At 47.5% G+C, this 15,097-nt stretch overlaps 2 protein-coding genes across 7 annotated transcripts; both read right to left on the minus strand.

Moving 5' to 3' along the window:
- Nucleotides 1-47: 47 nt before the first annotated feature.
- On the minus strand, nt 48-8,904 carry LOC147231509 (proprotein convertase subtilisin/kexin type 6-like). Of its 6 annotated transcripts, none has more exons than XM_086153134.1 (21): nt 8,598-8,904; nt 7,526-7,630; nt 7,317-7,427; nt 6,769-6,912; nt 6,125-6,201; nt 5,946-6,034; nt 5,678-5,850; nt 5,336-5,548; nt 3,867-3,967; nt 3,364-3,467; nt 3,168-3,285; nt 2,768-2,956; nt 2,456-2,592; nt 2,222-2,347; nt 2,005-2,047; nt 1,746-1,840; nt 1,603-1,669; nt 1,423-1,526; nt 1,159-1,288; nt 821-933; nt 48-466 (listed from the first exon to the last, which is right to left on the minus strand). In XM_086153134.1, the coding sequence occupies exons 1-21, from the start codon at nt 8,757-8,759 to the stop codon at nt 303-305; spliced, it is 2,565 nt and encodes an 854-aa protein (XP_086009260.1). In that variant the 5' UTR covers nt 8,760-8,904; the 3' UTR covers nt 48-302. The 6 variants fall into 6 exon arrangements, with proteins under 6 accessions (XP_086009260.1, XP_086009259.1, XP_086009263.1 ...); XM_086153133.1 differs by having other exon boundaries at nt 1,746-1,900; XM_086153137.1 differs by having other exon boundaries at nt 48-677; nt 1,746-1,900.
- A 1,624-nt stretch (nt 8,905-10,528) lies between these two features.
- Nucleotides 10,529-14,009, minus strand: plekhf1 (pleckstrin homology and FYVE domain containing 1). The gene is made up of 2 exons (XM_086153140.1): nt 13,717-14,009; nt 10,529-11,958 (listed from the first exon to the last, which is right to left on the minus strand). Exons 1-2 carry the CDS (start codon nt 13,958-13,960, stop codon nt 11,477-11,479), a joined length of 726 nt encoding a protein of 241 aa, XP_086009266.1. The 5' UTR covers nt 13,961-14,009; the 3' UTR covers nt 10,529-11,476.
- Nucleotides 14,010-15,097: the final 1,088 nt, after the last annotated feature.

Consider the following 15,097-nt stretch of genomic DNA (forward strand, 5'->3'; position numbering starts at 1 on the left):
TTGCTGCCCCCCCAGGTGGAAGCCGTAATTGCATAAAACTTACGCGCTTTATTGTTTATATCGTGTTTATTTTATTATTATTTTTATTATTAAATATTATTATTATTTTTTATAAATCGTATTGCACACTTAGTACGCAGATTCACGTCAAAGCGGTACTCGTCAAAGCAGTACACGAGTACTACTAGTACTTTATTTGGACTTGTAGGCCACTGGTAGTTCCTTTCTGGACCCAGCAGCCATGTTGAGAACTTGTGGAGGTGTTCGAGGGGGTCAAACATCTGCTTCTGCACGGTAGAACATCAACTGGTTTTCCTGCGTTCCTGCATTCCTGATGGTGGACTCCAAAGATGGCGGCGGCGGCGGCGGTGGCGGCTCAGCTGGCAGGTGCGGCAGCAGAATTGGCGGTAGAGCCTCTTCTCACACAGAAGGTTGGACTTCACATTCTCACAGAAGATCTCCTCCGCTGGGGGGGGGGGGGCGGAGGCAGAACACTTGAATCACAGAGACGCCACACAGGACGGGGGCTTGACAGGGGCCAATCAGAGCTGGCGCTGAGGCGAAGGGTGGGGCTTAACCTGGCCGGGTCAGCTGTCAATCATTCAACCGTTCACCCTCTCATTCACACCTACAGACACTTTAGCGTCTTCCAAGTACTATCAGAGGATACATAGAACCTGGGGAGAAGCCAGTCGGGAGAATTTGAAGAGATTAGGAAAAAACAGGGAGTGAACCTTGTCAGGAGAACACCCTCTTGATCACCCTTCTTGCATGTGCTTCAGAAGAAGCTAATAGCTAGCTTGCGCATGGCGCGACTCACCGTTAACACAGGGCTCGCTGAGGACACACCTTCCTCGGGTCAGGCTGAAGCCCTCCTTGCAGACGGTGCAGGTCGCCCCCGGGCCAGAGCAGGAGTTGCAGTTCTCCTCGCACCTGTGGACACCAGCGGAACCCATGACACGACTCGGCTCAACTCCCGCCACTATCTATGAAAGCTACCAGAGGCACTAAAGCTAAGAGAGCACCTAGTCCCAACTTCAACCCTATCCTACGAAAGAAAGAGAGTGTTCTTCCGTTGTCGTTAGTCCTGTTGAGGTAGGATTGCGCAATCTTATCTAATCCCTTTCCGTCCCGGATGTGCAGGATTTTCGGACCCACCGCTGGCAGACTTTGTGGTGGAACCCGGCCACCTCCCTGGGATAGAACCCCAGCAGACAGGATGGAGCGCAGATCCCGTCCTGCTGGACCAGACCGTTGCCGCACTGGACGCAGTTCTGCCTCCCGGGTCCTGGAATGGAGGTTGGCGTCAGAACCCGTCCCAGAACTCTGACTGTACTGGGAGCAACACTTGAGAGCATCTGTGACAGGAACATTTAGAATGTGAACACCGGCCCGAAGAAGGAAAGCACTGCGGAAGACGACCTGAGCAGGTGCGACAGGACATGTGACACAGGCGACATGCCCTCTGCTGCGGGTGGAGGAAGGTTCCGTCTGTGCATTTCGGAACGCAGGTCCTTCCCGCCAACCTGCGGACAAAGACATACGGTGAGCGGCGGCACCAGTGGCCAGGAGCGAAGCTTCTGCAGCTGCATTTCAACATACATGTGATTGTCCAAGCATGCGGTGCAACTCCCTGCGGTAGCCTGGCACCTCTCGCACCGCCTCTGATCTGCAGTGGCGAGAACATCAGCAATTGCGCTCCAGCCCCTCTGTGACTTCAGACATAGCGCAGGGACGTAGCTCACCAGCGTTGGGAAAGGAGCCCGACTGGCAGGAGGCCACACAGCGGGACTTCAGAGGGTTCGGATGGAGGCAGCTCTTGCAGCCAACAGGGCAGCGCCTGCAGCGGCGAGATGCATCGTCTCCATAGTAACCAGGAGGGCAGGTGCTCCCACACAAGCTAGCAAGAGGGGCAACATCATGTGCAAAGAGTATGTATGTGCCAATAAATGTGTATTAATAGTAAATATGTAGTCTCCCTAAATAACGATATGCGACGCCGACCTGCCAAAGCTGAAGTCAGAGTCCGACATGCCGTGACATGACCCTTGGAGCACGCCACATCCCCACCATCAGACGAGCACCAAGAAAGCAACCAGGAAATGGCGTTAAAATTCAACCTGAGAAAACTGCGGAAGAAGTGGTCGCTCTCCTCATATGCAGATGACACCGTGCTTTTCACTGCCTGCTATGATCTCTTCAAGTAGCCTAGGAAACCCACCGTTGAACATGTGTTCTTCCTCCTCCTCCAGGTGCTCCGGCTCCTCCACGTCCTCCTCCAGCGTCTCCTCTGACACCTGCTGATCTGCCGTGCCGTGAAGGACAAGTGTCCACTCCTTCAGCTGACCTGCGCCCGCCGTACCCCATTAGGCTTTCACAATAAAAGCACTCTCTGAGAGGGTTTGCGTCTGTGTGTGTGTGTGTGTGTGTGTGTGTGTGTGCACATGAGTCTCACCGTGCACAGTGGTGCCGCGGTCCTTGGAGGGGACATCTTTGACCTCCAGGGTCCATGTGCCTTCTGACCTCTCACCCCAGAAGTGGACGGACATGAACTCCCAGTTCTGGAAGCCGGCTGGGGACAAATCCAGCAACCTACCATGTCATGTGACAGGACATGTGACTTATCAATTGACAAGTTATGTATGTGACCGATCACATGACAAGTATTGAGTCAAGTCATGTGACAACTTTGGACATCGGTTCGAAAGGCCACGTTCCCTTGATGGTTTTCTGAGGGTACATAGCCGGACCAGGCTAGAGCTCTGACCTGTTGGCCAGCAGCTGGGACCGGGTTCCAGACGGCGATATGAGGTTAATCTCCAGGTCTCCTCGTCGAGGGTGGGTGATCAGGACCTTTGCCACCACATGCTCCAGACGATCCACGCAACGCTTTGGCTCCTCGGAGCAGCCGGACGAGGTGAGGCTGCTGTTCAAGGTCTGGCCAACAGGGACATCCCTGCAACAACAACAACAAAACCAGTCGCCAAGTTGCTAACAGGTGGGAGCAGTTCCACGGCTGCACCTCGAGGACCCAGGATCTCAAACCAATCTCGCAGTACCAAAAGACAAAAACTCCGAGGTCATGTGATCAGCCAGAAGAGGGGTCCCAAAACCAAGTGCGGTACCCAAGTCTGTAATTGACATACCCCGACATTGGCTCATCTCACCTGGAGCGGCGGTCAGGCTCATGGCTGCAGGTGTGCTGAGATGGGACGGTGGTCCACCCGGCTGCCTCCATCACCAGGGCCTCAGCGTCCACCAGGCCAAAGCCGTATAGGTGACTCACTGTTGACAAAGCGTGTGACAACATCACGTCACACGCTTAGCTTGGCGTTGTGCTTTAAGTATTGAAGCCCCGCCTGCCTCTGTGTCCCGCCGCGTTGGTCTTCCAGTCGTTTGCCTTCAAGTGAGCTGGTCTGGACGTCCTAACTAGCAAATGCTGGACATCCCTCCAGGTGAGCAGCAGGCTGAGGAGGTGGGACACCAGCCTTTAGGATGCATGTTCAAGGACGCCTGAAGCGGCCGTCCATGTTGCTATGGAGACAGCCCCCAAGTTCTCCAGATTAGGGTATGAGACGAGGAGCAGAAAACATCATCTAGTTTCATTGTTGAAGACCAAACTCGAGTGTCTGAATGGAACTTCAGGACGTTCTATAGGAGGTCAGAGTCATCGATGGACCTGGACTTCTTTGTTCACCCTTGTTGTGTGGTCCTGAAAGCTAGTGCCGACTGCGAGTGGGTGTCATGGAACCACCGCCCACCGCATAAATGTTCTCCAGATGACCATCGGAGGCATTACTTTAACCAGCCACGTTGTAGAAGGTAGCTGCTAACATAGACGCTAACGCACCCGCACGGTGACTCACTTGGCCTCCAGAGCCAGAGCGATGATTCCCGCTACCATGGGGGCAGAGACAGAGGTGCCGGTGTGGCTGTGGGTGCACCTGTGCCGGAGGTCGGAGGTCACCTGGAGGGTCAGATGTACCCATCTGTCAGTTAGCTTACCCTGAAAGGAAAGCAAGCTAATCCTGAAGAAGCCCTATGGATCTGGTAGCAAAAACTAATGAGCTGGAAAGCTATTTTCACTAATTTCATATCTGCGCTGCTTCTGCAGTGTCGAAGGTTATGGAGGGGCACTGAAAGCCCCCCTGTGGGAATCCAACCAGGAACCTTTTGGCTGTGAGGCAGAGGTTCTAACCACAGCGCCCTCCGTGTTATGGCTAAATAGCTATTGTTGCCAATTCTCTCCCGGACACATCAGGGGTCATTTGGTTCCAAGTGTAGAAGAACCAGGTTCATGAGTTGACCACCAGGGGATACTGTTGCCCTACAAGTGCAGACAGCTGGGCAAAGTTTGCACTCCCACTTCTCTAGTAGTTATTAACTGTAAGGCATACACACACACAAACACACACACACATTCAAGGGAATCACACTTGACACCAAGATGTCCATCAATTGAACCCTTGAGCTTTGTGCTAACATTTTAGCCACACAGTCTCCACCCATATTCCTCCCATGTTCTTACTCTTCCTCCGCCTGCTCAAGGTGGCAAGCACAACATGTACTCCATGGTGCCCTTTGACCCACCCCAGCTGGCTTCAGATGCACTTTCCAATGACACAAACGGCGAAAATACAAACCATTCTACCCTTTCTTCCATACCCCATACCTTTCTACCAATTTCTACCTTTCGCTCTCCAACCAATCAACCAAACCAAAGACAAAGGCTCACCTGGACAATCTCCAGCAAGCTACCAAACTAGCTTGCCGACCTGAGCAGGCTGGTTGGCTAGCTTGCCTCTCAAAACTCCAGATCCCGACGGCAACCTGAGCAGGCTGGCTAGCTGGCTAGCTAGCCGGCTAGCCTCTCGAAATTCTGGATCTCGACGGTGACCTGAGCTGGCTAGCTAGCCGGCCAGCCTCTCGAAACTCCGGATCCCGATGGCGCCTAGCAAGACGGCATTTCCATCGGCCGAAATCTTCTTGCTCCTCCTGCTCCACCAACTCTCCCTCCACCAAAAATCCATCTCCGACATCCAGCTCCAGCACTTGCCTCCTCACAGCAGCACGACACTCAGCTGCACACCGGCGAAGCTCCTCCAGCTTGTCCCTGGACTGGCGCTCATCGCCACACTCTGCAATTATGGACTTCTGTTTTTTTACTTGTGAAGCGTCTTTGAGTGTCATGAAAAGCGCTATAAAAATCCCATGTATTATTATTATTATTATTACCTACAGCACCTACTCTCCTTCCTGCTTACCCTCCTATCTACAGTACCTTCCCTCCTTCCTTACCGACCCTCCTTCCTAACCCTCCAACCAGAAAACTTACAATCCCCCTCTCAGTTGTCTGACCGGTGCTGTAGGTGGCAGCCATGACAGCGCTGCAGGCCTCCAGATACCAGGGCCTGCTCCCGGTCTCGGAGGCGCTGGATACAGAGATGGTGTAGATGCTGTTGACGTAGCCGTCGCAGGAGCAGTGGTCACCGTACTGTCCGCCATTCCCCGATGCCCAGACAAAGATAGAGCCCAGGCCATTGCGCCCCTGTAAGAAGAACCATCAAATACATTCTGAAGAAGATAGCATCGGCCAGCTCATCTGTGGACCCGGAAGGTCTTCTTCTGAGCCAACAACAGACACACCAGGAAACCAAACGTAGGTTTCAAAATTGACCTGTTTGATGCCTTGCTCAAAGGCCTTCTTGGTCAGCGGGCCCGGCCCGTCTACCATCCTGCCGTTGTCTTTCGGCCCCCAGCTGGCGCTGTAGATCTGGATGTAGTCGGGTCGGACTCCCAGAGCCTTAGCTTCCACGATGTCCGTCACCTCACCATCCAGCATCCGGACCCCTGCCGGGGCAGAGAAAGGAAGGCAAGAACTCATGGCGGCCCACTAGAACCGTGGATGGAACATGATTCGGACGGGGGTTCCACCAGAGTCCTACCTCCGATGCGGGCGTTGTAAGCCACTCCAACGATGCACTGAGAGTTGTTTGCTGCCGCTGCCACCTGGCCAGCGCAGCGGGTCCCATGCCTGGCAGCGAGGGGGCAACACACAAAAGAACCGTGACCTCGAGAGCGGACGGCAGCGAAGTCACGTGATGCCATCGGCGCCAACGCTCACACGTTTATATTGGCACTGTTGTATCGTGGCGTTGGGTCAGGGTCATCCTCATTGATGTCATAGCTCGCCAGGCCATCCTGCGGGGGAATAGATAAGCAACATTGTCAGAGGATGGAACTTCCTTTCGCTATGCTGTGCTATGCTAGTTGTAGAGGGTTTCTTAACTTAGCATGTTGCTGTACTGGGGGACTTGGGAGTTGCTAGCTGCGGAATTGTATGGTTAGCATTAGCTCGGTATGAATTCTCTGCCTGGCCATCGTTGTGTCCTCATTTTGGACAAGATGAACCCTGGACCAATCACAGGGCCACATATGGAGACATGCAACCATTCACTCAATCATTCCCATGTGACATAGAGACAACATTCAACATTCTTTCTCTGAACTTCTGGACTTCTAGATCCATTCTTCTGGGTTGGAGTTCGACAAAAGGAGAAAACTTGAACCTCCTAATGTCTGAGTTCTGATTTCTAGTCTCCTCTGGAGGTTCTAAAAGTTCTCCAACTGGTGAAATGGATCATGTGACGGGACAGAACCCTCAGGCGGCCAGTTCTGTCTCAGTGACTCAAAGACTAACACCATGCAACGGTTGGAAAACAAGGAACCTCCTCCAGGTTCCACAGGCCAGGAGTGACCTTCACGTACGTAGTTACGGAGCAGGTCTGGGTGGCTCCGTTCCACACCATCGTCCAGGATGCTGACCACCACGTTCTTGCCAGTGTAGCCCCGCCTCCAGGCCGCCATGATGTTCATCTCCTTGCGACAGGGGTGCTTCTGGTCCTGGCAGTGCTTGAAAGAACCAAACAGAACCTGCATGTTCCCCGAGTTCTGTTGGTGCTCTCAGAAGATTCCTGTTTTAGATGCCTGGCTCTGGTCTGGCCTCTGATCTGACTTCTTTAGCTTCAGATGCTAGACCATAACTGTTTTTTAGGTATACTTGCAAAGCCTTAATTGTTTACAACGTCAGATGCTAGGCCTAAATTGCTCTCTGGCTTCAGATGCTAAGTTGTAATTGTCCGTTTGCTTCAGATGCTAACCTGTAATTGCTTGTTTACTTCAGATGCTAAGACTTAATTGCTCACTGCTTCAGATGCTAATCCTTCATTGTTTGTTAACTTCAGATACTAAGCCTTAATTTTCCATTAACGTCAGATTGTAGATCTCAGTTGTCAGTTGGCTCACACTGTACTCACAAGGTACCACATGTTGGGCCACTCGGGATCGTTAAAGTCCAGGATCTCGGGTTCTGCTCCCACCTTCCTCTTGACCCGTGCTTTGACAAGCTGTTGATCTGCCCACTCCACCTGAAGGAGGACATCTAGTGTCAACTCTACCCTTTCAAAATAAAAGGCAGCAACAACATGGTGTGTGTCCATGAGGTCATATGACCCCTTTGTGGCACCTGGGGGTCCGAGCGCAAGAAGCTGTGGGGGCCCCTCTGAGGGAAGGTGGCTCGCCGGACCACTCGGCTGTGGTGGAAGTGATAGTGGTTCTCCAGGTTCCCGATCTGACCGGTCACATCCAAGAGACAAAGACAGGACCCTGTGAGTCAGGAGGAGGTGGAACCCAAGTTTGGAGGAAGGAGGAACCTCTCAAGCACAACGTTCCTCGAAGAGTTCTCTCATGTTCCAGTCGATAAACCTAGAACTTCTAAAAAGGGGCATGGGAGGGAGCAGACGGTTCCCTGGGCTCTCTGTGGTCTCTCCATTTTCTCCTTCCTGGGTTCTCGACATGTACATTTGAAACTCTAAGTTGTCCCTAGCTGTGAATGAAAGGGTGAATGGTTGGATGACTGACATCCAGGTTAAGCCGAACATATGTTTTTGGCAGGTTCTCTGACCACACGGCATAAAGAACCCTGCTGGATTTGTGCCTCGACAAGAGAGCAGGAATGACAAATGTAGACTAGGGTGTCATTCATTCATTCATACTCCATGGGCCCCCTCATTTTGCTTTTTCTTATCCCTTCTTGCCACTTCCGGCCCCTTCCAACTTCTCCTGCCATTTCTTGTCGCTTCTTGTCACTTCCTGTTTTATCCTTTAGTCCGATCCATGGGCCCTTTTCATCGCCATTGGAGCCAAAGAAGACTCTGGCGAAGGCGAGTCGACTTTGAGGGAGTGGAGTCTCCTTGCTGTGAGGAGCTTCTTCACCGACCTCATCAACCCGGGCAGGAGTCCTCACAGACTTGACTTCACCAGACCAAACCCAGTTGGCAATGGCAAGGAACATTACTGCTTGAAGCAAGTACCTGACGGTGTGAACTCTTGACTTGACTTGAAGGAACCTTGTTGGAACCCTCTCAACCAGCTGCTGGAACCAGACAAACAAGGAATGAAGCCTCACTAATGGCAGTACTTCAGTATTTCTACTTTGCTTTACTTGGCCCTCTCAGAAGTACCTGTAGACCACGCCGACCAATGTTGACAACATCTGCCTCCCTGAGCTGAAGAGCAAAAGTAAGCACTGGTCTTACCTGGCCCAGGTTCCTGTACCCGTACTTTGCTGCGGTTTTGTCAGCTTGCTCCGGTCCACCTGCAACCCGGACGGCCCAGTGGTTGGTGTAGACCTTCTGGAGTCCAGTCGGCCTCGCAAACAAGAACAAGAACAAGAACAACCAGAGAGAACTCGTCCCCATTCTGGAGTCCAAAGTGAGCAGGTGGACTCGGTCCTCAGACGAGCAGGAACGTCCGCCCCCGAGGACATGGACCCAGAGGAACTGGGACAGTGGAACCTGAAGAGGTTGTCCGAATATGTGCACTTAGAACAGAACCGGGATAGTTGTCGGGTTGAGTCACTTTCGGAGACTCGATCTGGACTCTGAACCCCCCCAATTGATTTTCACTGACAGAACATGTCCTAGAGTTCAGGTTCTCAGCAACATGCGGGCTGGAACAAGGGGAACGTGGAAACTAGGCAGAACCAGATTTGTGGACTTCTTTTGGACACCGGAAGAAAGACAGAGAACCTGAAGAGAACCCAGGCAGAAGAACATGGGAAGAACATGAGGAGGACCCAGGCCTTCAACATCGAGACGATTGTGTCATCGCCGTCTTCCAGAGAACGTCCAGAGAAGCAGAATCTTCAGAAACAGGAAGTGCTGCCCTCTTACATAGTGAAACCACCGCTCATTGAAAGGAAGTGCTGTTTCCGAGGTACCGGCATGTTCCTTGCGATGGGTGATGCAACTCGGAATGGAGTGACATCGTTTGTTTGTGTTTTGAGTGCTGACGATAGCAACACACATGCATGCACGTACACAAACATGCACAAATGTGCACACACACATGCATGCACACACACACACGCACACACACAGTACCAAAAAACTAATGCACAACTACAAAATGTATATCAACTACACAAACTGATAGAATGACAATAACTACAATGACTACAAAATAACACAAACACTGCAGCAAATGCAGAAGGAAGTACATAAAGTACAACTACAAACGGTACAACAACAGCGATTACTGCAACACCTATAATGAAAACTAAGAAAAGTACAATAAATACAGCAGCAACTACAAGAGGTAAAACTGCACCCAGTATAACAACTCCACAAACTACAAAACGTACTATTACGACGCAAACTATGGAAACAACACTGCAAACAGTACAAAACAACTACAAACTGGCATAAAAAACTACAAGAAAACATCAAAAATGACCAAAAAGTCACAATTTTTACATTTACAAAACAAAAATTATGACATGGTTTCATGAAAACAACCACAAAAATGACAATAAATACAGCAACAACTACAAGAAGTACATCTACCACCACCCCAACTAAACAAACTAATACAACTATAAAACGTACTGTATTGCTATAAGTACACAAACTACTATAGCATCACTTGTAGTTTTACTTTTTGCTGTATTTTTTGCAATTGTGCGGTAGTTTGTTGTTTTGCACTCAGTTGTTGTAGTAGTTTGTATAGTTGGTGTGGTTGTAGTTTCACTTCTTGCAGTTGTCGATGTGTTGTACTTTTTGTTGTTTTTATGTTGTAGTTTGTTGTATAACAAATAGAACAAAAAGTACAACTACATCAGCAACAACTGCGGCAAATACAAAAACTGCAAATGTACTACAAGTACAACAACCACTGCTTCTACAAAAAGTACAACAAACGCACAGACAACTACAAGAGGTACAACTACGACCAAAGGAGCTCAAAAAGGTACAAAAACTACAAGAAGGTACATCAATAACCACCAACATTACCACAGGCACAGGCTAATCATGCTAAGCTAACTAACTAACGTTTGGTGTCCACCCTCTTTGAAGTAGTCTGCCTCTTACAGTATATAAATAAGCACACGAGTACCTGTACTGTATGACCAGTCTTATATGTAAAAATACTACATGCAATAGTACTAGAAATACTTCACTCGTAATAACTGTTTGATAATTTTATTGATCGTTTGAGGTTCAAAACATGAACTTGGATGTTTTAAAAGATACATTGAATATAATTACATTATTACATAGTAATTATGGTGTAATTACACTTCAATTGCTATGTGACTACACAGTAATTTACCATTACATGATAACTTGCAGTTATTTGTGTTATAACACAGTAGCTACTGTGTAATTACACTACAATTACTGTTATTTACGTAATTTATAATTATTTTATGTTACATTATTACATTGGATTTACTCAGTAATTACGGGGCAATTTTACCTAATTACACAGTAATTACACCATTATTATCATATAATTCATTTATATACATATATCTATACATATAATTCATTTATATACATACTCATTTGAGGTTTTCACAAATGTCATTACTGTTAAATTTACATTTCTTTTAGCGTATTTATACACTTTCATCTATAGTATGTAATTACACAGTAATCACAGGAATATTCAAATTATATCATAGTAATTGCTGAGGGCTTTACACTATTACACAGTAATTACCGTACAATTACACTATATTTAAAATGTAACAACGCAATAAAAGTTGTGTTATTTACACTACCAGTTAATTGAATATGACAGTGTAGTTAACATTATTACACAATTAACAATTGTCATTACACACTATATATTGTTATTCAGCTTTTACAAAGTAGTTAAACGTAATTACAGTGTAAATCACATTTATTGCACTGTTATTACTATGTAATAAGGTACGCTTTATTACACTGTTATTACTATGTAATAACAGTGTAATAAAGCGTACCTTAATGTTATAACAGTGTAATTACAATGTAATTTACACTAACACAGTATTGCAGTGAAAGTCACATTACTTAGTGCGTTATTACACAGTAATTATCAATGCAAATAATTGCATTAGTAATTACATAGCTGTCCTCTCCACCAACGTCTAGTGGCTTTCCAGCGGGAAGGTGTGCGGGTCCGGGTAGACATAGGTTGACAAGTTGTCCATCTGTTGGCCGAGCTCCTCCTCCTCTGTCTCCACGGCTAGCTCCCCGTGGCGGTGGCAGCTAGTGCACACGCGCTGCCCCTTGGTGGGGTGGATACGCGGGATTAGTGCACGGCGGCGCGAGCAGCCGCCGCACACCACGAAGCCACACTTCCTGCAGTGATGCCGCCGGTGAGCAGCGGAGAACTTCCGGAAGCAGCGCATGCACACCGCCGACACCCGGTCGGGGATCCAGGTTGGCGCAAAGCCTGAGCCACGCAGCGTGCCGGCGAGCGCCGCCTGGCAGACGCGGATGTGGTTCATCCAAGCGTGCTTCTCCTCGCCTGAGGACGCCGACACGCAGAAGGACTTGCGCGGCGTCTGGATGAGCCACTGGTTGGTCATGGAGACGCCGTCCTCCAGGTCCTCCATGTGAAGGTCCTCTGGAAACAAACACGAGACGACACGGTGGTGACTTTGGTGGCTCGGGGAAGCCCTTAGGCCTTTGCATGTCCTGCACCAGTCTAACATACTTCTCGGCCACTCCTAACAAATACTACAATCAAGAAGGGGCTAAGAGCTTATCCCTGATGGAGCCCCAACTCCATCCTTGAACTTCTCTGTTACCCCTACCGCACACAGCACCCCTGTCTCACAGCGAGCATACATGTCCTGCACCAGTCTAACATACTTCTCGGCCACTCCTAACAAATACTGCAATCAAGAAGGGGCTAAGCTGATCCCTGATGGAGCCCCAACTCCATCCTTGAACTTCTCTGTTACCCCTACCGCACACAGCACCCCTGTCTCACAGCGAGCATACATGTCCTGCACTAGTCTAACATACTTCTCGGCCACGCCTAACAAATACTGCAATCAAGAAGGGGCTAAGAGCTGATCCCTGATGGAGCCCCAACTCCATCCTTGAACTTCTCTGTTACCCCTACTGCACACAGCATCCCTGTCTCACAGCGAGCATACATGTCCTGCACCAGTCTAACATACTTCTCTGCCACTCCAGACTATTACTTGTAGTACGATCATGATATATTATATTATTAGTATTATTATTATAGCATATATATTACTTATACAAGACATATTTTTTCACACTGTTACTACTTGGTTATAATGATAATTACAGTAACGCTGCTAATTACCTAACTAATTACTAATTACCTAACTAATAACTAATTAACTAATTACCTATTATTACCTAGTTAAAGTTATTACTTAAAAAATGTATAGTCATTCCACTGTTATTATTAATTTAGTTGTCAAACAGAGGTTTTATTACATTTATTATTTGTTATACATTTGTTACTCAGTTATTAATAAGCTGTTGGATATTGAAATATGATTTCTAGTTATTACACCGATTTTTGACAGAAATCAGTGGTTATGCTCTGTAACTTAGTGTTATTATACTGTTCATACTTAGTTATTAAAATATAACTACAGTATAACTTATTACATTATCATAACTTAGTTATGACACTGTTATGACATTGCATGTTTCACAGTTATCACTACATATACTGTCATTTGTTATTAGATACACAAATAATATATAATGTACAGTTATAATTAGTTACTAACAGCCATTACACGGTTGTTAGTCTTAGTAATTACACAATTATTACTCTACAGTTACTACACTATTATTTAGTTACTACTATTAGTCAGTTATTACTTTTATTACTTGGTATCACACTATATTTACAAGTCATTACTAGTTACACAGTTATTACACTATATGGTTATATATAACAGTTATATAGTTACTTTGCTATTAATACTAGTTTTATAGTTTCGACACAATCGCTAATGAATTAATCCACTTATTACTCAATAATTACAGATTTTTTACTTATTTATTTCAATAATTGCAAGTCAATTACTAGTTCGTTATTACACTGCTATTTCTAGTTATATGGTTACTTTGCTATTATGACCTGTTGTATATGTATTTGATTATACTTTTGTTGCTTAGTTACTACACTATAATTGCTAGTCATGATGGGTTATTCAGTTATTACACTATTATGACTTGCACTATCATAACGACACTGTAATTACTATAGTAATACATTATTATGCCTTTGTTTAGTTTAGTTGCAGTCATTTAACAATTACACTGTTATTACACAATTATTAAGCAGTAATTACACAGTTACAAAGCGAGCTTTTCAGCCACTCACCAAGGGCGACGATCCTCTGGTGGACGATGAGGCGCCTTGAGACGATGGCGGTCCCGTACACCAGCAGGTCGCTGAACAGGAAGAAGACCTTGAGCCGCGGCCCGTGGCGGCCCAGCTTGGTGAGCTGCCCCTCCCCTACCAGGACGCGGCCTGCCTGCAGGAGTTGCTGTCCCGCCGGTCCAAAGGATGCCTCCACCGCCTGGATGCGCTTGCGGTTCAATGCCACCATCGCCGAGTTGGCCATCGTTGTCTCCGTTGTGTGTGTGTGTCTGTGTGTGTGTGCTGGCGGGCCAGGGCTGCTTTATGGCTTCACCCCGGGGGGTTGTGAAATTTCCAAGGAACCGGTTTTTCTCGCCACCACTGAGGGGGTGGAGCTTACTGATAATTCGCCAATGGCGTTATGATTTACTTCCTTCTACAGAACAGGTCCGGCAGGAGGTAGGCAGGGCTTCAGACAGGAAACTACTCGTTGTGCACGTGTACTGTTAGTAAACATGAATTTATACCTCTGTCAGCACTGCACCGTTCCCTCTTGTACACTTGCACCTTGACTGGGGTATTATTAGTACTATTAGAGATGTAGAAGTGGGCGGTGGTGAAATACTACAGAACATCTCTATATGTGTACTTATATTGTCAATCTATACTACACATAGTACTGTGTACAAAGTATGAAAACAGGGAATACATCAGTGGTGTATATTAGAAGTTTTAATGCCGCCCGTGCATGTACTCGCACACTGGCATACAGTGGTACCTGAGGGTATGCTTGTGCTAGTCTACAACTAGAGACTCCGAGATGTACTTATGCTCAGGATTTATGCTGTACATAGTACTGGGTACTAAGTATGAATACAAGGCTCAGTGATGCACATCTGCAACACATATGCCACCTGAGGGTATGCTTGTGCTAGTATACAATTAGGGACTACGAGATGGACTTGTACTTATACTCAGGATTTATACTGTACATAGTACTGGGTACTATACTCAGGATTTATGCTGTACATAGTACTGGGCACTAAGTATGAATACTGGCCTCACTGATCCACATCTGCAACACTTGCTCAGAGTTCCAGAGTACCACATGCTGGTAAGCAGCATGCAGGGGCAGAAGTTGTTGGTACCCAAAAAGTAGCTCTCACTTTCTTAAAGGTTGCAGACCCCTGCTCCCAATCTATGCTGTACACAGTACTGGTTGAATACACAATCGTGCTGAATACCACAAGTACTATAATACCTGTAGTAGTACAGTGTGTATTAGCACTCCAAGGTGAGGCTTGATGGGTTCCACCGGGTTCCACAGCAGGGCGAGATGCAACTTACTGCCGCCGGCGGTGGCAGGAAATGTAACTGCAGTTTGAGCAAGAACTCTGGAGAA

Source organism: Fistularia commersonii, chromosome 9, assembly GCF_037954325.1.
Source record: "Fistularia commersonii isolate RoL2024-O1a breed Wild chromosome 9, RoL_Fcom_v1.0, whole genome shotgun sequence".
NCBI classification, from domain to species: domain Eukaryota; kingdom Metazoa; phylum Chordata; class Actinopteri; order Syngnathiformes; family Fistulariidae; genus Fistularia; species Fistularia commersonii.

Coding starts and splice junctions, on each gene's coding strand:
- plekhf1 (XM_086153140.1), bottom strand. CDS start 13,960: ATGGCCAACTCGGCGATGGTGGCATTGAACCGCAAGCGCATCCAGGCG. Junction 11,959..13,716: donor CCAGAGGATCGTCGCCCTTG/GTGAGTGGCTGA, acceptor GTTTGTTTCCAG/AGGACCTTCACATGGAGGAC.
- LOC147231509 (XM_086153133.1), bottom strand. CDS start 8,759: ATGGGGACGAGTTCTCTCTGGTTGTTCTTGTTCTTGTTCTTGTTTGCG. Junction 3,286..3,363: donor CAACGCGGCGGGACACAGAG/GCAGGCGGGGCT, acceptor CTTTGTCAACAG/TGAGTCACCTATACGGCTTT. Junction 2,048..2,221: donor GGAAGAACACATGTTCAACG/GTGGGTTTCCTA, acceptor GCGTGCTCCAAG/GGTCATGTCACGGCATGTCG.